This window comes from Typha angustifolia, chromosome 7 (genome assembly GCF_048772165.1).
Source record: "Typha angustifolia cultivar Huaian chromosome 7, ASM4877216v1, whole genome shotgun sequence".
Lineage (NCBI taxonomy): Eukaryota > Viridiplantae > Streptophyta > Magnoliopsida > Poales > Typhaceae > Typha > Typha angustifolia.
In genome coordinates, this window is record NC_133245.1 from 7,171,502 (window position 1) to 7,198,666 (window position 27,165).

A 27,165-nucleotide genomic window follows, 5' to 3' on the forward strand; every position below is an offset into this window, starting at 1 on the left:
ATGCCAAGCCGATTTTGTTACTTGCAACCTCAAAGATGGGAAGGGAGATGAAAAAAATTTGAGGAAAGATGGAAAAAAAGGGTTTAAGCTGGAGAGATGGAGAAAAATAGGTAAAATTGAGGAAAGCTTCTAAGGCTTGTATGTGGTAGGGATTTTGGATAATTCTTATGGGTTGTGGATTTTGATATTATAATTTTGTGAGGTAGAGTTTAGTTATAGATAAGAGGAATTAGATTTGGTGTGATTAGGGTTTAGTTTGGGGAAAAAAGATTTTGTTGGGATTTAGATTAGGTCAGGACCTTTTAAGGGTATTTTAGTAATTTTTGAACTAAAGTCACATGAACTATATAACATGATTAATGTCAGTTAGCTAAAGTAATGTTAGGGTGTTAAATAAAAATTATAGAAAAATGAGGGGTCGCATTATAAAATCCCCAAAGACGAGGTGCGAATCACAAAATAGGCAAAATATAAGGTGTGATTTATAAAAATCCCTTTTATTTAACACTATAAAATTTTAGAATTATTTGATTTTTGAGTTGATTCCACCCACTGAACTATAATTCTTGCCTCATGGATTTTTTTCTCTCTTCTATTATTTCAGGTAATGGTCAGCGTAGCGACCGAGCAAGATGCATCGAGACCCTAACTCCACTTAAGACCTACATATTTATCTTTCCATACTTTTGATCTTATGTTTTAAATTAATTATTAATATAATTTCATTTAAAGATACAATAATAATGATATTGCTTTATTTTCATTGCAATTAGTTTAAATTAAATAAAACAGATTCTTTTCGTTTATTTATTCTTGCCATTGTACATTTAGAAAGTATTAGTAAGGCTTCGTGTATCTCAAACGTATTGAGGTGCATGGTCGATCATGATTTCGATTTCGAGTCGTGACATTTATATATTTATCCATAAATAAGAAAACCACATGCCCCTACATATATACCTTCTTATGCATTATCTAGCCCATTAACCTCCTATATCTTACAATTACCTTTTAAAACATTGAAGTCATAGATCGTCTATCAACATATGCAAGAGAGAAAGAGAGAGATTCTTACGTTGCTACGATTGTTTTCAACTTTTTATTCTATAGCAATATCTCAAATCTTAAATCTTAATCTATACATGTCATTAAACAAGCGAATATGTGGGTATGTATAATAGAAATTTTGACCAAACTAGCCATCTTCTAAACTTTATTTACCAAAATAGACCATAGCCCAAACTTAATACTAAAATAGGTATGTTATACTATAGTTGTTAGTAAAATTGGATTTATCAAAATTTAAGTTTTAGATGGGAACACCGAAAATATCTTTTTAGAAAATGTTGGAATGTTTGGAATGTTTGGAATGTTCAGAATCTTAATTTTTTTATAATGCTAAACTTATAAGTGTTTTATTAGCAAAAATTTAGACAAAATTTTAAATTAAACTTTGACGGAGCTATTACCATTTTCTTTTTGCAATTCTAAGCACAGTTGGCTATAGGAAAAGTCATGTCATTCCAACACATAGATCTTTTTCATATATTTACGTCATATCTTATGACTAAAACAGATAACCGATCACAAAGTTACAATGCTCTAAATTTTTTTTTATGTTTTTACCTAAGTTATGTCATTCTAACCCATAGATCTTTTCCATATATTTACAACATCTTTTATGACCAAACAAATAATCGATCACAAAGTTACGACATTCTAAATTCTTTCTTTATGTTTTTACCTATATTGTGCTCATTTAAAGTCCGATTTACCTTCGATCAGAAATCATTACATTTGTTTCTTCTTCTTCTTCAATAATCACATATCATATATCCATAATATACTATTGTTAAAAATTATGACCTTCAAAACAAAGTAATTCAGTATCTTAATAAGACGTTAAATAGTTTAGCATTTTTAATAATAAGACATTTAATTATTCAGCAGTTTATGTGGAAAAGATAGAATCATCTTTCCCCAATAAAGCAATGACTTTTCACTATCTTTTTCTTAATAAAAACACTAACAAAATCAGTATTTTACTTAGAAGATAAAATGTTAAACTCATTTAAAAGTTAAACGATGAACTTATCAACATTTTACTAATAGCTACATCAAAACAGACCCCTTTTGGTATTAAGTTTGGAGTGTGCTCTATTTCGGTAAATAAAGTTTGGAAGAGGGCTAGTTCGGTCAAAAACTCATGTATAATATGCCTAATTTGGGTTCTTCTAATTTGAGTTGGATCTAATTGTGCTCCAATTAGTTCAATTAGTACTATTGTCCACTTGAATACATTTCAAGTTTAACTGAATTCAACTTGGGTTTCCTTGCTAGATTTGTTTCCAATTCAAACTAATCTAGTTTTTAAAAGACTATAGGTAGTAGACAGGCAAACAAGAGCTACCTAATGCCTAGGCACTATAGGGGCCATGTAAGCAGATGCTCAGAAATCACAACAACAGATAAAGAAATAATAGCTAAAAGAAAGCCCAAAATAATACATAAAATTGATATATGAATTAATGAAGTTCTACTAAGAATATAAGAGGCATTGGCGTCCACAAATCTAGCAGTATATATGTGTTTGAATTTCAAGCTCAACCTATAAACTAGAACATAGTAAAATATAATGAGGTAATCATCTTGGTGGACAAAGCTAAGCTTAGGCAGCTTCCTTCTAAAGTGGGTGTATAGGCAGTAAGGTCAATTGAGCAAAGGTATGAGAGACTAGGTGTTGTTCATCCTAGCATATTTTTATTCTTCTATTTATTTTCGGTTATCCTTGATCCTTAACGAGTGAAAAGAATAACGTTGGACCGTGGGATAAATTATCCTACTAATTCTCTTCCACACATAGCTTGAGGCTCCTCTTCTACCTAGGAACACAAAAGAGAAGTCGTAATCATGATCTGAAGCATCTCTCTATAACGATCAGGTTAGGGTTTAGGATTTAGGGTTCAACATGTATTGGTCTAAGCCATTGTCAATCTGAAACAAAGGTCAAAACAGGGTTTTACCTTGGTCTGAACCTCAGATTAATCTTATTCGCCTTACATCCACCATATCAGTTGTATTGGCCTTGTATCTGTTATATTAACAGATATCGGACCTAGTACGGTAAACACAAAACTATTGATTTTCTTCTAAATGGCTTAGATGGAGATCAAATCGTAAGTTGGATCCAAGCTAAATCCAATGTGAGATAGCAATTATTGATGTTCTACGCATCCCCTTTTACGTTTTCTCCACTTTCCAATGCATGGTAGAGTGGCCAATACAAGACAAATATTAAAAAGTGAAGCTTCAACAAGGTGACCTCCAGTGACATAAGTCCTCACCCTCTCTCCTTTCATTGTTTTCTCTTTCAACCACCTTTGTAGCAGATGTGGTTGTTGTCATTATCTGACAAGGAGTTCAATATTGCTCTAAGTATATTCAATCTTCATATTATGTAAATCTTCTTATTTTTCTAACCATTTTTCTGAACTTTTAAGATGTCCCTGCATTTTGTATTACTTCTTAAAATTTAAGTACAAAGACAGTCACACTATTCGACAACAATAATAACAACAAAGCCTTCAGTCCCAATTATTTGGGATCAGCACTATCGATCTTTGTTTATCTATTAAGTGTTTATTGCATCGGCCATAGTTTGAAACCAAAGCAATCAATGTTTTAAAATGCAGCCGCAGGTGGCGGGGCGGTCACCCCACCACCTAGCGCCTAGGCGGAAGGCGAGAGACAAGGCGATCTAGCATTTAAATATAAAAAATAAATAAATATATATATATATAATATAGATATATAATATACATTATATACTTATATGTAAGTTGTAACCAATATAGTATTAGAATATACAAAAATTTAATAGTGCACTAAACCAAATACTAAATAACATTATCACAATTTACAACTATAATAACAATTAACAAGTTCACAACCATAATGCCCACAAGAAATAACATAAATACATAATCAAAGATTCAAAATTATCACAACCATAAATTCCTAGAAACATGTTCACAATTATAACTAGAGGAATAAAGAAATAAAAAACAGAGAAAAAACATATTATCAAATAATTACTGAATTAATTTCGGAATTAAGTAACAATCTTAATTAACAGAAATTGAGAAAAAACATTCAACAGAAACAGAAACATTCAACTATTTAGCAGATAATTACTTCAATTAATTTCTAATTTCTCTGACTGCCTAGCATAACATATTATCTCAAGTAATAAGAAATTAAGAAATAAGAAGTTAAGAACTAAGTCACTAACAGATTAACTAATTAAGACAAAATTGAAAATAAATAAAAAAACCTTCAACGTGAGACTGAGAGAGTGAGACTATAAGAAAGGAGTGAGTGAGAGAGGAAGAGAGTGAAAGAGAGTGAGATTGTGAGAGAGTGGCTGAGTGAGAGAGAGAAAGGGAAAGCACAGTGATCCATACCTCTACCGCCGACCATGGAAGAGAGAGCCAGAGTGGACGATCGAAGACAGATTAGGAATTGAAGGATTTAGGGTTTTAGATAAGAGAGCAGCGAGAGAAAGAGAGGGGTGCAGCAAAAGAGAGAGAGAGGAGAGAGTTTTTAACTTTTTATATAATGGTTAATGGGTTAGTTATTTTTAGTAGATAATCTGATCCATTATAAAAACTCGACAAGGCGGGTTGGCATGCTGAACCGCCAGCCCGCCTTATCAGGCCGAGCAGCTCGCTTAGCACCTTTTGGCGCTCAAGCCGCCCATCAAGGCAGCAAACCACCTTGCACGAGCACCAAGCGGAATGGCAAGGCGGCCAATGTGTCGCCCCGCCATGATGGCCGCCTTTTCCGCTTTTTAATACATTGAAAGCAATTGATACAATAGCCAAAAAGACAGATGCAACTGTTACATATTGTTTTCTCCAACAGTTGATACTCACATTTAGAACCTTTGCCCTAATCATGTTAAACTCCTAAACCAGCATAACCTGACTTGTTAAAGCCTTAGAGGCATGCAATACTTTATTCTCAAACATCTTGCACTTTCACAACTTCCATCCTATTTTACTGGTAAATTTTCTTTGGCCTGTAGCTAGCATCCATTATTTTGCAGAAGCTGATGTTGCCCTAAAGTGCTTGTTGCCTCCATCATTTTCTGTTGAAATAAGGTCAGCTCTAAAGTAGAGCAAAGCCACATGATGTCCCAATTGAAGATGAAGTCTGAAATCTCTGCCCTCGCATTAGGAATACCAACAGGTAACTCTTAACTTAAAACCCTCTTTTTCATGACCTATTCAGAACTAAACTGCAATCTAAAGTCCTGCACTGCTAAAACTTAGTTCCTTCTCTTAAACCTAGCCATAGACTTTGTTTTAATAGTTAACATTATTCATATTCGTCTAGCAACTAACTGACCCGAAGACAAAAGACAAGAAGCTGGATCTATCTACAACCAATTTAAGAATCCAGAAGATCCAAAGATTGCAGAACTTGAAAATGGTGAAAAATATGAAATTGCAGAAGGCATGATGAGAGACATACATGTGGAATCATAAACTGACCCATAAATTCTAGCATTCAGGTTGTCTGGAAACTTATAACATTAAAGCAACGGAATGCATGCTAAAATATGAAACCATTTAACAAAAGAATACTAAAATGAATTTCCTTTCGTCAGAACGGCTCACCGATAAGAGCACACGAGCTCCAGGCGGGCACCAGAGAGCCCATCTATGAAGCCTCCACTGCACTGCTGCTCACCCGAAGGCCGAGGAGCTCTGGCTTCGTCCTCTTGAGCCCTAACAACGTAGACCTCGAGTACATTCCCGGCGGTAACGATAAGATTGGGGATTGGGTCAATCCGCCTATTGGCCGGCCATTCCGCCGCCTCGATATCGTCCGACTGAAGTGGAGGGATATGGGCGGCGGCGGAAGCGGCAGCTGCAGCGGCGCCAGAGGGGGAGTGGGTGAGGAATCCAGCGGCGCAGTTCTCTATTCCAGTAGGCCAGTGCATCATCTTGAAGGCTGCGTAGCTCATCTCAACTGTAGGGTTTAATCTATGGTTTCTCCCTTGGTTCGTGGATCGACGGCAAGGGTTTTGCAGATGAGTGGGAGGGAGGAGGAAAGCGCGAAACCAAAAGCGAGGACCAGTGAAGAGGCTGGTCGAAAACAGAGATTGGAGGGAAGAGCGAGGTTTAGGGTAGACAGCGGGGCTATGGTTTGTGTTCGATCAGAGGACGCCGGGTCGGACGGACCAAAAGGCAAACCCCTGTACCGTCGTTTAAGGTACGAAATACGACAATGAATAAACTTCTTTATTGTAAGTTAGTAAAGTAATTTTGTGTAATTATGAAATACGAATACAATATTTTTGGGGGAGGGAGAGGAAAGAAAGATTATAAATTGGCGAAATGGTTACAAGAGTCTCTCTTGGTATCCGAGACCAAAATATGCATAAGTTCAATCGGGAGGGGGAGGAAAGAAAGATTATAAATTGGCGGAATGGTTACAAGAGTCTCTCTTGGTATCTGAGACCAAAATATGCATAAGTTCAATCGGATATCTCCAATCCCAAGTACACCTAAAGTCTAGTCTCTTGCTCTTGTTAGCAAACCAAGCCGTAGCCCAATTAACTTATTGAAATGTGTGACTAACTTTACATATCTAATAATCGCTAGTTAGATGAAAAATATTACCAACAATGGCTTTTGTGGACCAAGGGGACTTCTTGCTACCCTGTAAAATACAGGCAAGTATGAAAGAATCAGTTTCAATCCATAGGTTGGTGTAATTCCTTTATTGGATGTCGATTAGCGTCTCCCTTATTGCTGAAGTCTCGGAACTGATCAGCAACATGTAGTAGTTACATCTACACCCTATAATAGCTATAGTACTATTAGGTTGTCGGATGATGAAATCGACTCCTCCAGCCTCTATACTACTTACAAAGGAGCCATCGTAATTAACATTTACTAACTCCATGGGTGGAGGTTTCCAACGCACTAGAGCAGTAGAAGTTGGAGTTGGAGTTGGAGTTTGTTTCTATTGCCCAACATATAACTAAGCATAGTAATCATTAGTCAAGGCTAAGGTACGCAGCCAAACTAATTTCCATAAGAAAGCCATAATATTAGGCAAGACGGCAGGAGCCTAGATTTTCGCCCAACCATCCCAATGCTCCAAGGAATCTCTAAGGGACCACATGAATTGATAAGCAGTTTTACTGGTTGCTTACCCCGATAGGTGGGTTTTCAGATCCAGTAGTCAGAATGATCTTATAACATCCACTTTTAAATACATGTGCTTCTTACGTGGATAGAACTTACGTGGTTTTTACATGGCCTGATGGTCAATATTTGTACATAATATATAGGATAAAACCTAATATTTTCATAATAAAAATAAGCTAAATGGAGTTTAAATTACCACAGGCTACAACAAGCCCCAAAATATATATCTATACACCTCATTAAGACAAATGCCCGCGTAGGGGCTACAATTCATATAACTTATTTTACAATACTAAAACAAATAAAGAAAAGTATAATCATATCTTTACCAACTCTTCTACAGACTCGGGGTCATCTACTAATCTGAAAAAACTATTTTCATCAAAAGATTGTGAGCATAAAGTCCAATAAATATACATCTCTACAATCTAAAAATAGGATGATGAAGAATGTCACATGGTACATATGTATGCCAACATGATTATGGCGATGCGTCCATGCAACATATTTATATCAATAGCTCACATGTATTAAATAAAAAACACATGATATGTATCATTTAAACTATCAAAATGTCTGCTCAAACCGACACATGTGATGCCTGATAGTCCCCTCCTGACTTCATGACCTCAGGCATTAGCTGATATAAATATAGGTAATAAATATACACTTTGCCTACTAACCTTGGGCTAAGCAGATAAACGGACACCGTCGAGACAAAACTTAACTACAAGGTGATACATGCAAGTGGTGCAGTGATTAACATCATCAATCATAAGATATGCACATCGAATATATCATAATCAGAAATACTCCAATAATTCATGAATAACTGTGAAGTAGTAAATTAAATATAATTATGATGAATAGTGTATAAATATCTACCTATGTATGATATGAATGAGACAAACTCATAAAATAAAACATCTTTTAATATTACACTATTCCTATACAGTAGAGAATTTACTTGCGTGATATCGCTTTTAAGTTAACCAACTCCAACTGCGCCACAAGATCCTCTTTGTATGGTAACTGATCTACCAATATGACTAATATAATTCTCAATGAGTAACTCTAAACCTAATTTATACAATTAATTTAAATGATAACGATAGGTTGTCAATAGAATTTCTATGTCGGAGTACAAGCATAAGATCTTCTAGTCCCAAACTATAGTCCATAATTCCTAATGGAATATCACTAACTCATGATTTGAAAGTGATGAATGTAACAATCTAATACTTAGTATAACAAATTTATTAATATTATGATTTGAATTGCCAAACTAACATTTTATGTTTAATTAAATAACACACTTGTATATATTAATATAATTAACCCTGAGTTAATGCATAATATATTATTTAATGAACTAAAGTAGTGATTAAAATGAGGTACAAACTAATCAGCTACCCTCAATTAATGATGTTAATGATGAAAAGCTAAATAATTATATAATGCATATTATATATTTACGATAAACTTAGTTAGGATCTTTTCTTATTGCATTAATTATTTATTTTTATTAAAATAAAATTTCTGTAAGTCGCGTTCGAACGTAGGAGAGGTCACGTTCGAACATCCTTGCGAATGCCTGCATCAAGTTTGCAAATACAGATAACACATATTGTGCGTTCGAACGCGGTCGGGCAAGTTTGAACACCCATATTCGAATGCCTACATCGCGTTCGCATATACAGAGATAAAGCTTCTAATGCATTCGAACGCGATCAGGCGCATTCGAACGCAATCAATAAAAATCCTCTAGAATTAGGGTTACATATTATTTTAGGACTTATTGTCTAGCCTCTATAAATATGTAGATGGTAGCCAAATTTATAATGCTATTAGATTATTGATTTCTTACCTCCTATCTTCTCTCTAGATTCTCTCCCTCCTCCCTCCTCCTTCTTCACCATCCTTCCACCTCTACCATTGGCAAGATTTCTCATAACTTCTAATCTCCCTCGTCTATCGAGTCACCCCTCTTCTTTGGGATCTCGACCACTTTGTTCCCTTCGTCTATATCCCTTAATCACATCCAGCATCCACCTTCATCTCCATACCCATCCATAATCCTAACATCCACTCCACCCGTCACCACCACCATCACCCACGTTATTACGTGTTTTTGTCCCAATTGTGGTTCGAATCTGCAAAGGATGTAAATATGAAAGTTGTAGATCAGGAAGCGACGAATCTAATCCACTTAGTTTCATAATTTTCTAACTACTAAATAATATCTAATAAATATTTTCCCACGGTTATGTGGACTGATTCCTATAATACATCCATATCTTGAAGGAATCGTTGTGTAACCTATCTTTGGTACGAGAACCCATAAATTTGGTATCAGAGCTTATCGTTTGGTATTAGAGCAGGTGAACCTCAGACCTCCATCAATGGTTGAAATAAGGAAGATGACATCAATAAGGAGACCTATGGAGAGCACACTAACAAGCGAAGACTTAATCCACGATGACCTTAACCGTGAGGCCGATTCCTTTGGAGCGCCATGGCAGGACCGAGTCAGCCCACGTCCATGGGTGCGAATATGGATGAACTTAGGGGCATGTTCCAAATATTATTGCATAGAGTTGACACAATGCAAAAGGCTCACAATGAATTCAAGGAATATGTTGTGAACCGATTGGGTTTGTCATCTCCTCGACGATGATCGGAGTTTCAAAAAGGACCAGCAGTGGGACCTCATCAAACTGATACCCCACAGATCCAGGTGCGTCATGTGAGTGTTAATAGTCCCCTTTTACCTATGCCTACACATTATCCCCCACCTCCATTACAAAACCCAAGACCGGTGGTGGTGAAACTCGAGAGGCGTGCGGCACCGGTGCGTCTCGTCGATGAGGAGGATTGACACTTTGAGGATAAGGTTGATCCCTATGGAGATGGTGATGGACGTGCTCGACGATTTAGAGAAAGTGATCAACATGCACATAGGTTTAGACTTGAATCAAGTATCTTTCGTGAACTTGACAATGCTATTCAGGGGAGAATAGCATGCTTGGACTTCCCCAAATTCCAACGCAGTGATCCAACGGATTGGGTGTTTCAAGTTGAATAATATTTTGATTGTCAAGGTACAATAGAAGATGCAAATGTCCAGATGGCAAGCTTTCACTTCCAAGGAATGACATTGTATTGGTATAGATCTGTTATTCTTAGTGGTAGATTTATCGGATGAGCTGATTATTATAGAAAGATTACACGTAGATTTAGGATAATAGCATATGAAGATTTTGCTGCCACATTAAGTAAGATGGTTCAGAGGATGACCGTATTGGAATACCAAGCTGAGTTTGAAAGAGTTAGTAGTCGTTGTGAGCCACTTTGACCTGAATAAGTATTGATGAGCACATTTATTTTAGGGCTGTGGGATGAGATACGAGTAGATGTTTATGCTATTTGTCCTACTACTCTTAAGGAGGCCTTTGAGAAAGTCATGAGAATGGAACAAAAACATAAGGCTCTAAAGATGGCAGCGGGGGAGGCCTTTGAGAAAGCCGTGAGAATGGAACAAAAGCATAGGGCTCTAAAGATGGCAGCGAAAACCAATTGGGACAACCGAGATGGACGGCTTGCACCTAGAACACCGGTGGGAAATTCTGCGGGTTTAAAAATAGCGGCTACAAGTACTAGACCACGACCACCTTTGAGACTTTCTTCAGATGTTAGAGGAGGCATTAGATCTCCCCGTTCAAACTCTCACACCTGCTCAAGTAGAGGAGCGAAGAGCGAAAGGCCTTTACTTTCGATGTGATGAGCGTTTCACCCCCGATCATCGATGTTTTAAACCGATCGGGAGTGTGATGCTTATCGACGATTTTGAGAAGGATGATGAGGTTATTGATGGAGAGTATCCAGAAGAGGTCCATAAGGAGGCCATTGTGGAGGGTGCGGCGGGAGATATCCAAGCTGAAATATCGATGCATGCATATTCGAGAACTTCCGCGCCGAGGATGTTACGGGTAGACAAACTCGTTAGAAAGCATTGTGTGCACATCCTTATCGATTCAAAGAGTACACACAACTTTCTAAACGAGAGGTTAGTGAAGAGATTGGATTTGGATGCCGAACCGACCATGGGATTTGACGTTGCTATTGGAGACGGCACAAAGCACAAGATGACGATGAGGCGAAGATATTCGGTAGACATGAGGTTGAATGGGGATGACAAACCAACAAATTTCACTAGTGAAGATAAGATGAAAAAAAGAAGCTAAACACAAAATACTTAACAAAAATGAAATTATCTTGTAGAGATGATATATCACATACCAATGAGTTCGATGGTGGTCTCAAAAGGGTGTAATGATGCTCCGTCAGTAAATAATAATTGTTGCAAATCTTACTTGAGAAAGGAATGAGTGCCCCCCCAAAAGAGATGGGAGAAGAATAATAAGAAAATAAATCTAAGGTTTTAAAGATGATAAATCTGAAATCTAATTAGGGATTTCGAATATTTATCACCAACAAAAATAGAAAAATGTGGAGAGTGGGGAAAGATGATACTATAGCGCACATGTTTTTTTTTTTTTTGCACAGGATGTTACATATCTTGAATAGGAATGTTGGTGCCAGTGATCATATTAAGATGATACCCACCAAAGAGACTATCAATGAAATGCTTCCAAGAATTGTTGGTTAGAAGCTGTGAGACCCTAGTGGTGAAAGGCCAGAGGCTGATATTAATAAAAGTGGGCCACCTATCTAGAGCAGTGGAGCTAAGCCAAGGATCAGTCCATAAATCAGTGGACTTACCATTACCAATTATCCTTATCGGCCCCATTTCTGAGCTTCTGCATGGCCAAAAGAATGAGCCTCCAATTCCAAGAGCATTTTTTAAGCTTTTATAGAACCAAGGTGGGGGTCCCATATCTAGCTGTTATGAACCGAAACCACATAATAGGGTCGGAGTTGAAAATATGTTGAACATTCTTAGCTAGTAGGGACATACAAATGGTACACATATAATAACAAGCCCCCCTTTTACTCTTAAGCATGGTGATAAGCATGGTGATAGAGTCCCATCCTATCAACTGTAGGCGGCTAGAGTTATGATTGTTTCAGAGGAATTTTCAAGATAACTTAGTATCTAGTTGGCAACAAGAAAAGGAGACCAAGTTGAGGACATTAAATGTACAAGCATAGAATTTATGACCGAATTAATGAGCATAATTTGTCCTGCTTGGGTAAGGTTAATTTTTTCCAACCTGCTAACTTTTATTTTATTAATTTTGGACATGAAGTCCTCATGGTCCTGAATCAGAAGCCAATTCGGAGTGATTTTAGACCCCAAGTATTTAAAGGGGGGGAAAACCCCCTCCCTCATATTGAGGGAACGAGTGATACTAGATCTTTTAGGCCTAGTGATCTTTTTAGGGAAGTAAACTTTAGATTTTGATCTATTAATCTTGAGATTAGTAATCCGGTTATAGGTTTCAAAAATATTTTTCAACGTAGTACAAGACTCCGAGTTAGCGTCAATTACTACTAGCAAGTCATCAGCATACATTAAAAAAAAATTTGCACATTATCTCCTATGGACAAAGGAGTAATATCACCAAAATCAACAGCACATCTCACAAGGGGGGCAAAAATCTCAGCAGTAATAATAAAAAGATGGGGTGATAAGAGATCACCTTATTTGATTCTCCTTTCAAACCATTATGATGGATAACCATTAATAAAAGTAGAAAAACTCGGTAAAGAAACACAGATTTTAATCCAATCCACAAATTTGTTGAGGTGATCATAACCTTTCTCTAAATTAATCTTAATCATAATAAAATCACCCTTGCATTTAGTAGAGTTAATGTAATTAGTAATCTCACGTGCAATAGTGATATTATCATGAATATGTCTACAGCGATAAACGTTGTTTACTTAGAACTGATTAAGCTTAACTAAGATTCTATAGTTCACATTGCAAAGCGAGATAGATCTATAGTTCGAGACCAAGACCAGATTATCCTTCTTAGGAATGAAAGCTAGATAGGTGTGGCTCCATTGGTCATGAAGGGAGGTAGAGTTTTGAAAATCAATTAAAGAGTCCACAAGGTCTTTAAAAATGATGTCCCAATACTTCTTATAAAATTTGACTTGAAAACAATAAGGGCTCTGGGCTTTCCCAGTAGGCATGGACCACAAGATCTAAGGACAAAATAGTATCATTATCCATAGAAATTTGTGCAATGTAGTTCTTATGATGTTTGTTTGCTAGATGTATGAAAAAAATGAGTGTTGTCATCCCCTTGAGTGATCCGATTGACCCTGGATTTGCTACGCCATTTCAAACTAAATTGTTTGAACACTGCAGTGCACTTTCTATTAAGAATACCAAGAGTAGAACTATTAGAACGAGAAAGAGAATCGAGAATTTAATGGCCTTTCAAAACTGAGATCTCATGCCTAACCTTATCCAAGATAACCTCAAGGCGGCCTAGAGAGAATTTGTTCCACTTTGAGACGGACTTGCAAACCGGGTCAAGCTTTGGGGTTGAATCAAAGCGAGCAATTAGGTTTCTAAAAGCAGAAAACAAAAAATAATAAAGAAAAGGGGTCTCCCCTTAAGCTTGTCTTCAGGATTGAGAATGCAATTAAAATCCTCAAGAAGAATAGAAGGAAGATCAATAGACAAATAGCTAAGTTTGTACCAAAGCCAGTTTCTGATGTGGGCATTGGTACTATCATAAATAATGGAGAGAAGGAAAGGGTAGATACCTTGGCCTGAGATGATACCATGTATGAATTGACTTGAGGAATCAATAATAGAAACTTTAAAGTCAACCGAGTGTCAACAAAGAAGGATTCCCTCTGTCGAGCCAATACTTAGGACAAAGGCTCCCTGCCATTCAGGGTTGACTCTACACAAAAATGCCAGAGTAGCACCTAAATCAGTATGAGTTTCTAAAATAACAAATAAATCAAGCAAATAGAGATTTTAAAGTTTGAAAAGTTAAACTTGGCCTTCCCTTTAGGAGAGCCTTCTGATATTCCAAAATAGGATCTGCATTATAACGTGGGGATAGTATCGCCTGACTCCACCGATGAGTTGTTTTCGTCTACGGCACTCTTAAAGGGAGTCAAGTGGTCCCCAGCTATTACAAACCAAATCTTGATCAATTTGGACGTAAAAAAATTATAAAAATTTAGGTTTTGGTAGTCTCACGAGATAGGGTTCTAATGGATTTAGTTTCACGTCAATCGAATATCTAGATGCAAAGATATAATTAAAATAGTAGAGAAATATTAGAATGGGGCAAAACGATAAATATCCTACATTGCGGAGGTCATCGGTGGGTGGTAGACGGCCAAGGGTAGTGGTGGGTGGTTGTAGGGTAGGGTGTCTACTGGAGGTGATGGTGGTAATGAGTTTGAGGTAGAATTATGATTTTTAACTTAGATCTACTCCTAGGAAAATAAACCGCTATAATTAACTGACTTCTACTCCTAGATTATCTTATTCTTACTCCTAAAATAAACTTAAGACTAAAAGTCGAGTACAATGAGTCATTCTCAGATTTAGCCCTAAAGACTTATACGACTCAAACTAGGATTTACCTTAAAGACTTACATGACTTAATTGAACTTGTCCTAGTAGCTTATGTGACTTAATTGACTTGTTTTAGTGTCTTACATAATATAATAGACTTGCCTTAAAGGCTTAAATAAGCATGAATCAATTAAAAGATAAAGAGGCTCAATTCATCAAGCCCAATGTCATTATGATTCAATCTGATTAGACTTAAATCGTATCAATCCACCACGCTTCCGACCACCTTATCCTTAAGGTGTCTATGATGGTTTTCATACCTTCCATCGCTCTCAAATTACATATCTTTAATCTTTATGTGGGTCTCGTCTACTTTGAGGAGGAGGGTCCCAAGGTGGGTTCTCCTCTAGGAAAGCAGTCTGCATAACTAAGGAAAAATATTCATCAAATATTCTGTCGTAGTCAAAAAATTATGAAACTAGGCGTGGTCAATACATAACTTCCTGATCTACGGTTTTGGTATTTATGCCCTTTGCAGATTCGGACTAAAACTGGGACAAAAATACGCAAGAGTGGGGGTAATGGTGGTGGTGATGGGTGGAGGTGTTGATAGAGATATGGATGATCATGGAGACGAGGGTAGATGGTTGATGTAGTTTAAGGTATAAGGATGAAAGAAGAGAAGTGGTCAAGATCCTAAAAAGGAGGGAGGACTCGATAGAGAGGGAGATTAGAAGATAGATGAGACCTTGTCAGTGGTAGAGATGGTTGGTTGGTGAAGAGGGAGGAGGGAGATTAGGTAGAGAGATAAGAGAGAGGATAGAAGAAGATAGAAATCAAGATTCATTCACTATAATGATTTTGGTTGCCATCCACACCTTTAAGAAACTAACCAAATAAAGCCAAAATGACAATTTTTAATCCTAAAAATAGTGGGCTCTCGTCGGTCGCGTTCAAATGGGGTCGACCGCATTCAAACGTGCCAATCGTATTCTCTGTTGATATGAACTGATGTAGGCGTTCACATGCAGGCGTTCGCAAATACTGCATCTCGATTTTTCTCCCATAAAGCACCGCAAATACTGCTCAATGCCTCGATTGACCAGCTCGATTTGGCCGTTCGTCTGTGGATGGTATGTCGAATTGAAGTTCAATCGAGTCCCTTACAATCTAAAAAATTCCATCCAAAAGTCGCTCATAAATACACGATCACTATCGGAGACAATCATATGTGGCATGCCATACAACCTAGCAACATCTTTCATAAAAATTTTAGTCACTAACTTGGCTAAAAATGGATGTGACAATACAAAAAAGTGTACATAATTGCTCATTCTGTCAACCACCACAAAAATAACAAAGTAGCCACATATCAGCAAAAGACCTTGTATGAAATCCATAAAATGTCTTCCCAAACATGATTTAGTATCGGTAAAGGCTAAAGTAATCCAGCCAGTTTTAATGTGGTTGCCTTCACCCTTTGATAGACTTCGCAAGCACGGACAAAACTTACATGTTGCCTTAGTCTTGGCTACATGCAGCTCTATGATACCCTTCTATAAGTCCTAAAGAAATCATCATGACCAGCCTCTGGAGTTTGGTGGAAGTGCTCCAACAATTTCTACCACAATCCATCATTTGCGGGCACCCGAATGTACTCATGGTTTAATAGATAACTGTCTCAGTTTTCCAACTCCTTAATCTTCAGCTAGTTTTTCTTCAATAATTTCAGCACATCCTCTAAAGGTCGCCAAAGCTCTACTTTATTTCTGTTGTACACCAAAATATCGTCAAAGAATACCAAGACATATCGTCGCAGCAGAGGCCGAAAAATATTAATCATGAGAACTTGAAAAGTTTCTGAAGCATTGGTGAGATCAAATGGCATCACTCAGAACTTGTAGTGCTCGTTCGGAGTCTAAAATATAATTTTGTGCACATCTGTCGAGTGAACTCTAATTTGATGATACCTGGCCCTCAAGTCAAGTTTGTTGAATATTGTCACCCCTGTAAGCTCGTCCAACAACTCCTCTATGAATGGAATGGGACCGGTCCTTGACGGTGATAGCGTTTAGTGCATAGTAATCGACACAAAAATGCCACAACTCATCCTTTTTTTCGCACCAATAACATGGACGACGAGTAAGAGCTATGACTTGGTTTTATGAGGCCTTGCTCTAACATCTTAGCCACCATCTTAGAGATAACTTTCTTCTACACATGTGGATATCGATACGGTCTCACATTCGCCGATGTAGCCTCGGGCATAAACTATATGCGATGGTCTGCCGTTCGCTTCGGTTGCAATTCCTTAGACTCCTCAAATAGTCTAGCAAATTTATCCAATAAATTAGACAAATTAATTGTAGTACTTAGACTCATTTGAGGCTCATCTTCTACTGGTCCTAATTGAAGAAGATAGGCTCAATCACTTGCACAAGGTAGCCCCACTATCGGCTACATTGTTAGAATCGATAGGGACTGAATGCCATTAAGTCGCACCTTTTTTATTTCCTTGCTGAAATTTCATTCATATACTCCGAAAATCAAATATGACAAGTTCCAAGCTTTGCAACCACTGAGTGCTAAGGACAATATCCACTCCTCGCAGCGCCAATGGATACAAGTCCACAATGATGTGTGTCCTTGCACCCGTATATCGACCCAACGACACAACCTCTTTGCTCAAAGCTTTGTGCCATCTCCAATAGTGACTTCAAACCTCTCGTCTATCTTTCTTACCAACCTCTCGTCTAAAAAGTTGTGTGTACTCCTAGAATCGATAAGGATGTGCACACAATACTTTCAAACGAGTCCGTCCACCCGCAATGTCCTCGACACGAAAGTATCCAAATATGTATGAATCGTTGTGCTTGTTGCTTTCCTTCTCTGAATCCTCGAACACGCCCAACACCATCACCAAATGGATCGATATCATCCAAAGTGCCTATCTTTTTCACCGACGAAGTGCACCGGTACCGCGCGCCTCTTAAGTTCCACCACCGCCGACCTCGGGTTGCATATCGGAGGTGGAAGATGTTGTGCAAGAAAAGGTAAAAGCAGCTCATTGGCATTAACATGTTGTACTTGGACTTGTGGGGCATCGGTTTGGTGTGGTTCCACCACTAGTCCTTCCTGCAACATCGATCTTCGTCGAGGAGATGACGAAGGTGATTGGTTCATGACATAGTCCTTCAAGGTGTTATGATCATTTTGCATTGCATCCACTCGATGCAGCAATGTTTGGAACATGCTCCTAAGTTCATCCGCTAATCCCATGTTCACACCCATGGATGTCGGTTGACTCGGTCCTACCGTGGCTGCACCAAGGGAATCGACCTCTCTGTTATGGTTTTCGTGGGTTGAGTCTTCTATTATCAGTGTGCCCTCTATTGATCTCTTTGATGATGCAATCTTTCTTGTCTCTACCATTAATGGAGGTTCGAGGTTCGCTAGGCTCTAATACCAATGATAGGTACGGAACGTCCTCTCCAATATCTGGATCGGCTGAAAGAAAGCAATCTGTGCAACCAAAGAAAAATATTTATCAAATATTATCCCATAGTCATAAAATTATGAAATTAGGAGTGGTTAATCTATAACTTTCTGATCTACGTTTTTTATATTTACGCCCTTCACAGATTGAGACTACTACTGAGATGAAAATACGCAAGAGTGGGGGTAATAGTGGTAGTGACGGGTGGAGGTGATGATAGGGATATGGATGATAATGGAGATGAGAGTGGATGGTTGATGTAGTTTAAGGGATAAAGATGAAGGGGAGAGAAGTGGCCGAGATTTCAAAGAGGAGGGAGGACTCGACATACGAGGGAGATTAGAAGATAGATAAGACCTTGCCAACGGTAGAGATGGTTGGTTGGTGAAGAGAGAGGAGTGAGATTAGAGTAGAGAGATAAGAGAGAGGATAGAGGAAGATAGAAATCAAAATTTATTTATCATAATAATTTTGGTTGCCATTAACACCATTAAGAGGCTAACAAAGTAAGCCAAAATGATAATTATTAACCCTAAAAATAATGGACTATCATCGATCGCGTTCAAATGGGATCGACTGCATTCGAACGTGCCAATTGTGTTTTTTATCGATGTGAACTGATGCAAGTGTTTGCATGCGAGGCGTTCGAACACACGTTTTGCATTCTCTGTCGATGTGAACTGATGTAGGTGTTCGCAAGGGCATTCGAACGCGCCCCCTTCCACATTCGATCGCGACCTATAGAAACTTTACTTTTTTAAAAATAAACAACTAATACAATAAAAAATGACTCTAGTAAGGTGTATCACACACTTGTTCGAGCCATAGTCTACCTTAATCGTAGGTGGCTCTAGCCAAATCCTAGCTGTTGATGGTTCGAGCCAAGATCTTCCTGCATGCGGTTTAGGCCATGGCTGGGGTGCAAGTGGTCCAAGGAAGGTTTTAGTGGTGGTGACTTGGACCAAAAGTGTCTAGATCATCGTCAATGGAAAACTAGGGTTTCGACCTTTATTTTCCATTGTCGCTAGGGAAGATGACGATGGGGTTGTCGCTAAGGGCTGCTTCGACACCGCATCGGTGGTGGAAAATGGTTTGTAGAGATGGCAGAATCTCCACTACGGCCGTAGATGGTGTTTTGGTTGTGGTCTGGATTGGCACTTTGCCTCCCTCACAGTTTAGACTTTCATATCGCAGGGAGATTGGTTCCACTGTGGTCGATGGCGCTAGCGATGCAGGGGGGTGGTGCTAGGTAAGGAGGGCTACTACCAAGGCTTGAATAGTCTTTTCCATCCACTCGGTGCTCTTTGCGTAGATCTAGCGACCTCATTAGAAAATTCATTAGAAAACACCTTTACCCACGCAGGTGGTTTCTCACCGACAGTTGCTGGTGGTGGCGATGGCACCGGATAAGACCCAGTCAGTCTGGAGATCAATTCTTGGTCCTCCATTGTTGCTCTCTCGAGTTGGCTTTGGATCACGTGTTCTCCATCATTCGAGGAATGTCGGCTCTGATACCAATTTGATAGGAACTAGCTTGATCTGTTTCGAATTAGTTTCTAGACATAAATTTTTATGAAAGTTTCAAGAGAGTTTTTGGTAGATCTGGTCGTTGGATCAATACAAAATTTTGATAGTTTGTAGCCTTAGAAAGATATTTCTAATGAATCTAATTTCCTACAGATCGAATGGTTAGATTAGAAGATATCTTCATAAAAATGGATGAAGGTTGGAGGGTCAGTTCTGATACCAATATTACAAACTAGATTTGGACCAATCCTGTCATTTTATTTATCCTTTTATTCTTATTTTATAATTATATACTTAGACTATTTTTATCTAAAAAGAACAAACTTTTTTTCTTATATCATAACTACCATTTTGTAATAATAGTATATTTATAATATTAAAATTGTATCTATATTGTAAATCTACTTATTTAATAAAAGTAACAAGGAGCGATTCTAAACTTGACAAATCCTCATATCTTACTCAAATGGATTCTATTTGGATAAATTGCTAATTTCATACTACCTAAACATTTCAAATCTCGAACCCCTTATTTGAAACCACGTGGACCTTGCTAGTAATGAATTAATGTTTGGTTAACAAACGCGAGGAATACTTGGTTTGTGTCTTCTAATCGGACTATGAGTAGTCTTACCACCTAGAGAGCTTTCCCATTTTAGAATATATTATACTATATGTACAATTTTTGTTTTGAACTCCAGCATAATTATATGATCCTAGAGAAGATGATTACAATTGAGCATATTTTATTATTTATTTGGTTAGACTTATTTTAGATATAAGTATACAGATTATATAGAGATGATTAGAGATAAATATATTATCTATATTCTATGTCGAGTTGATATGTAGCATGATGCATATGATAGATATATAATTGGAGACTATATTGTACATACTCCTTTTGACTTTCTTACCAACTAAATTTATAAGTTGCATAATCTATTATAGTACTAGATAAATGCATATGATTTGTCATTTAGAAGAAAAACATAAAATTTGATTGATATGGTAGTTAATAGAAAACATGAAGATACCTGAGTATGCGAAGGTTAGGACGTGCTTGGTGGATAATTGATCACTTGATATATTTATAATTTTGTAGACTTACGTCCGAGGTCTATAGTCTATGTGCACAGCAAATATTTAGACATATGCTATTCGGTAGGGCATATGTGGCAAGTTATCCTCATGTGATTTTTATCAACTTATTGGGTCTAGATGATATTGATACCCTTAATTATTGACAGTTATGATTATAATTGAGATACCTTTAACGAATTGGCAAGGTATGATCTAAGCCTTCGGGTTGGATTGTAAGACTAGGTATTGAATGTTGAATGTGCACAGTGGTCTAGTATGATGAAGTTATTCAAAACTGACATTGATGATTGAGATATTAATAAATATATATGATTTATTATCATTTGATATACATGGTATTTGATTAGTCATCATGCTTCATTGTGATTTGATACAAACTGACTTGGGGTTCATCCAAATCATGGACAGTTCTGTATAGTTGAGGGAGAATATTGACCGAATATTTTCTAAATGCTAGAAAATTATGAAACTAATTAGAATAGTTTTGTAACTTCCAGATCTAGGTTTTTGATATTTAGACCATTATCAGATTTGGATGATATCAAGATCTAATCTGGACAACAAACTGATGGTGGTGTAGGTGGTGGGTGTGGATCGGCTTGTAGATGATAATAAAGATGGTGCCAATAGTGGATGATGATGGTGGTGGTTAGGTAGGTTAATTGTTTGGAGGAGAAAAAGGAGGGAAGGAGGATGAGAAGTAGGCTTACTCTACAGGACTAGGGAGATCAGCGGATGAGGGAGATTAGAAACTAGATGATACCATTCCAACAGGAGAGATGACATTGGATGGTAAAGAGGGAGGAGGTAAATTAAGGCCGACCGCCAAGTTGAGAGGGGAGATACTAGGATGCAAGGAGAAAAACTAATTAATCTTCATTCATGCATACTTAAGAAACAAGCCATAAGGTTTTATTTATAAAAATTAATCTAAAGAGTCATAAACAACTTAACTAAACTAGTCTTCCTTATCTATCTCAGATTTGTGTTTTCTTTCTTTGCATATAGAATTCGAATCTTGAGAAACCTTGACTATAAAAGTTATAAATCCTGTGTCTACCAATCTTTTTCGTGTAATTTCATAATATTGAATACCTAAAGAATATCTTCTGAATATTTTTATAAAACTGTGTAAAGTTGGATTTAGCTAATTAAATAAATTTCTAACCTACTACGATTCTAACTAAATTATAAAAGTAGATAAATAAATATACTCAACCCATTAAGCCCAATATACCCTTGATGTGATCCGATCTAACTCGGTTCGCATCATGGTTGCGTTCAATATTATAATATGATTATGATCGGTATACATCATATATGTTATATTTGAGAGAGTTATGATGATGGTATGACTAGTCATTTATGTATTGGTATTGTCGAGAATTATACACTTGATTGATCATTACATGATATCTACTATTCATTGATATATTATTGATAACACATTTATATACTCATTATGACATAATTTTTATTTTTTATTCATATTATTTAGAACATGGTTTACTCTCTTACATCTCTAATTTAGAGTAAAATCTATTTACTGAGCCTTTATTTGCTTTAAATCAACATAATTGGTGGAAGGGTAAACATGACGATAATTATATTAACCCTTAATAATGTGTTAGACCGTCATAATCAATATACTAACTCCACCTAATTATTAAGTGTAAGGATTCCTAGGTGGACCTTTCCAAACCTATAACGATTGTCAATAGGAGTATTTAATTAATTAGTGGTAGATAAATTATGCTTATGCTTACGCTTTTTATTACTTTTATTATTGAGGGAGGTAGACTCAATACTATGCAAGGATGATCTTATAGAAAAGTTGGAACTAGTAAACCAAGAAGCACTGTTAGGTAAGTAAAACTTTGGTAGTCTAGAAATAGTACAGAGAATGAGATATTTACTTTATGGCATCATCGCATTCATATTATGTATGTACATATATTTATTTACTATTATTAATGCAAGTAGTTCATGTTAGCTTTACTTACTACACAACATAATTATATTGATCATAATGCTATACATATCCATAGACATATTAATGTATGATAGCATATAATACATAATAATGTTGTGTGTTCCATTGTACTTATTTGTGATGTATGATATTATGCTACTAGCACATATGCACTACTATGAAGGGTCTGACTTGTGCATCTCAACAGTACTCGACATCTCTCCAGCTAAGATAAGGGGCGGAGAATATTAGTATATTTATATATTAGGACTCATTCTCGAGATGATAGCCTATTGATTCTAGATAATCAGGCAGTTGTTTTGCCGAACGATGAGCGATTCATAATTGATCGATAAGAGTCAAACTCTTTAAGATATTTAAGTTAGAAAGTGAAGGCTAGGTTAACATAGACTTAGTAGTACTTGATGATGCAGGGTGAGGGCGTCCTTGAGCAATGAATCATAATTTTTCGCATAGTGATGCAATGATGTAAAACTGAGAGCTTGGATAGTAGAATCAATGTGCGATACTGACTCATGTAATAGACTTACGACTATGGTCCTTAGTTTGTAGTGGCAGATGGTCATGCTATTTGCTAGGTAATGGAAAGACTATTCTACCGCTAGAGTCTACCTCCCTTGGGGGTGTTTGTGCGGTTAGGTGTTTGTGTTGATGTGGTCTAAGGACGTGGCTCTGCATGAGCCTAAATTAAAGACTTCATAGTATAAAATGATGCATATCATATTATATAATGTTGACATGATCTATGAACGGAACTTGGTGTGAGTTGAGTTTAAGGATATGATAGTCTGAATTGATGCATGTCATGTTATAAACGACTAATATAATTGCATATTAAATATGAAGATGATGAGTATATGGTATTAATGCATTGATTGTGATCATGATGGACATATTTATATTTATCTCATTGTTGTATTTTTATTTATACTACTTTTAGACTGTAGGAGTAGGTACTTGCTTATGCTCACCATCTTTTGGTGAAAATATTTTCAAATTAGTAGATGAGTATTGGTTCCTGGAGGATCTAGCGAAGATTTATTTTCTTTCATTTTATTTATTTTATTATTGTAAAATAAAGTTAGATGGACTATAGTCCCTGCATGGATATTTATACTAGTTATATGAATATGTATTTTGGAGCTTGTTGTGACCTGTGATGCTTTGGGCTTCTTTTGCTTATATTATTTAGAAAAATGTTGGGTTTTCAACTAGTATATTATGTAAAAACACTAAGCAATTGGTCATGTGAAAATCAAGTAGGTTGTACCCATATAAGGGGCATATGTATTTGGTGGCGGATGTTATAATTCATCCTTAGCCTCTATGGTAGTAAAAAAAAAAGGAAGGGAAAAGAGCAATAAACAAAGAGGGTAAAGGTTTTTAGACTGAGGAAAAGAAAATGATGGAGTAAAATAGGACAACCAGCTAGAAGGCTGAGAGAAAAGAAGAGACGTGGACTAGAAGAAAGATCTCCCAGGAGAGGAGAGGAGCTTGGAGGCGCTAGGCAATCCAAAAGAATAGAATGCAAACTTTCTTTTCAATCTAAGAAAGCTAAAGTACAAGGACCAAGAATAAGAGTTAGTTTGTGTCTTTAGTTTGACTTGTCATGGTTACAATTTTTTTTTTGTTGACAAAAGGCAGCAACTACTCTGTTTCATTAAAACAAAATAAAAACAGCATCAAGATGAGTTTAGTTGAACTAAAGTCTAAACCAAACACCAACAAACAGTATATCCCCTCAACAACATTTAAACAATAAAGCCCTATCCAGAGAGTAAAAAAAAATAAGAAACTACACATTCAGCATAAACCCAAACAGCATAACATATTTGAGATAGGCATAACATCTAATCAGTAATTATCAGAACAAAACAAGTCCATAGCTCCTGCATCTGTCTTGAATGTCCGTGATTTGAACCATCTTCTTAGCCTTTTTCACCGTTTCCTCTCCTTGCAAGCTTGCCCAACAATAAAATAAAGAAATCATGCGATGCTGAATATCTTGCCAAGATATGGCTTTATCTTTAAAAATTCTAATATTCTTTCTAACCAAATACTCCAGATCAGAGCCGCAACCCAAATAAGCAACCACTTCCTCAGCTCTTTTCTACGGATCAACTTGTATTAAAAAACTAATCCTTAGCATGCTTAGGAATACTAGTTAAACCAGTAGCAATCACCACCTTCCCCCATTAGCTTCTAAACATAGCTACATCTCATAAAAAGGTGGTCCACAGACTCCTCTTTGGCACAAAACATACATCCAGTAGCTCCACTCCAACCTCTTTTGTGTAGATTATCTTTTCTCAAAATCCTATTTTGACACATAAGCCAAAGAAAAGCTCTGACTTTTAAAGGGATTTTTAATTTTCAAATCATCTAAAAGTGTCGATTTATAATCCCACCATTATTTAGAAACCGATACAAAGATTTCATTATATAAATTTCATTGCTCGCAAGCCTCCATTTAATTCTATCTTTTCCTTCAGAAAAAGATACCCCACTATTCTCCACCAAATTTCTTAACTCCTCTTCACTATTCAGATGCTTAGTGAGACTCCTCTTAAAATTCAGATTCTACTAACTAGACCTGTTCCAAACCTCCTACACTCTAACTGATTCATTCCATGCAATTTCAAACAGTCTATGGTACTTGATCGCTAAGCTACAATCACCACACCAAATATCTTTCCAAAATTTTATATCCTTCCCATTTTTTTAGCTCCAACTCATACTTGTCTGAAAAATCTTGCTTGCCTACATCACCCCTCTCCAAAAAGAAGAATCCCTATTGGAACCACCAAGATCCAAGTCACCCACCTTGAGTCTTCTATAATATCTTTACATAACCATGTTCACCCACAATTGATTATCAGATTTTATAAGCCTCCACCACCATTTAGCTAAGAAAGCTTTATTCATATCACTTATGTCAGTGATCCCCAGACTCCCATATTCCTTTCTTTTACACACCTTTTTCTAGTGGATTAGGGAATATCCCTTTTTACCTCCTCGGTACCTTGTCATAGAAAAGTACTTCTCAATTTATTAATTTTCGTAATCACTCACTTCGGAATATTGTAAAAAGACAAATAATAGAGATGTATAGAGCTTAATATAGATTTAATAAGAGTGATTCTCCCTCCCAAAGATAGGAGTTTACTCTTCGATCCTGCTAGCCTTTTCTCAACCTTTTTAATTACTGGAATCCAGTCGCTCTTTCTTAGCTTTGTCATGTAACAGAAGACCTAGGTACTTAATTGGTACCTTTCCACCTCATAATTCAGTAGTTTAGCAAACTTCTCTTTATTTTCAGAATTATTCCCTAGACATACAAGAGAACTTTTGTTAAAATTAATCTTTAACCCTAAAGCAACTTCCAAGCAATAGAGGATAAATTTTAGGATCTCAACTTACTTCTCATTAGCCCATAGGAAAATTAAAGTATCATCCACATACTACAAATTGATAATTACCATCCTCCCATAAACCTTTAATCAGACCAGCATTTTTGCCTGATCAAACATTCTGTTGAGACCATCCGCAATTAACACGAACAGGTATGGAGATAAAGGGTCTCCTTGTCTTAACCCCCTTTCGACACATAAAATACTTACCCAACTCCATAATAAGTAGCATAGCTGAATAACCAGCTTGCATTTCCTAGCTTATCCAATTATCTAGTAATCCTCTCCATTCTAGAATATTCCTCAAAAAAATCCCAACGAACTTTATCATAAGCTTTTTCAAAATACAGTTTCAACAAAAGCCCATCTCCTCTACCTTTTTTTTACTCCAAAAATGATCTCATGGGCGCAGGCCATGCTATCAAGAATATATCTTTGTATAAAGAGAGCACTTTGATAACCATCCACCATCTCTCTAATCACACTGCAAAGTCTGATAGTCAAAACTTTAATGATGATTTTAAAGCTGCAGTTCAGTAGACTGATAGGTCTATATTCCTCAATCCTCTCTACTCCAATTCTCTTAGGGATTAGAACGAGAAAAGCATAATTTAGTATGTGAAGACCCTTTTTCCCCTCTGCCATATCATGGAACACTTTCATCAAATTCGATTTGAGCATCTCTCAGAATTTATAGTAGAACTTCATACTAAAAATCATTCAGGCTAGGTGCCTTATTTTCAATCATATCAAAAACATTCTTGGAGACCTCAACCTTAGTAAAAGGTTATCCTAGTCTTCCTTTATCATCATTCTTAATTCTAAAATTATCCCAAACCTCCTCTTTCATCCTAATCCTCCAGTTATTCACCTCCTCAAAAAGCTTTTGATAATAA

General features: G+C 36.7%; 1 protein-coding gene across 2 annotated transcripts in view; it reads right to left on the reverse strand.

Annotated features, from left to right (window-relative positions):
* Positions 1-6,246, reverse strand: part of LOC140762489 (probable cleavage and polyadenylation specificity factor subunit 1) — a 67,264-nt gene extending 61,018 nt beyond the window's left edge. Inside the window, exon 1 of one of the 2 annotated variants that reach the window (XM_073100332.1) lies at positions 5,682-6,243. In XM_073100332.1, the coding sequence (XP_072956433.1) occupies positions 5,682-6,031 (350 nt within the window). In that variant the 5' untranslated portion in view covers positions 6,032-6,243. Of the gene's footprint in view, positions 1-5,681 lie in introns of both variants that reach the window. The other variant, XM_073100333.1, reaches the window with a different exon arrangement.
* Positions 6,247-27,165: the final 20,919 nt, after the last annotated feature.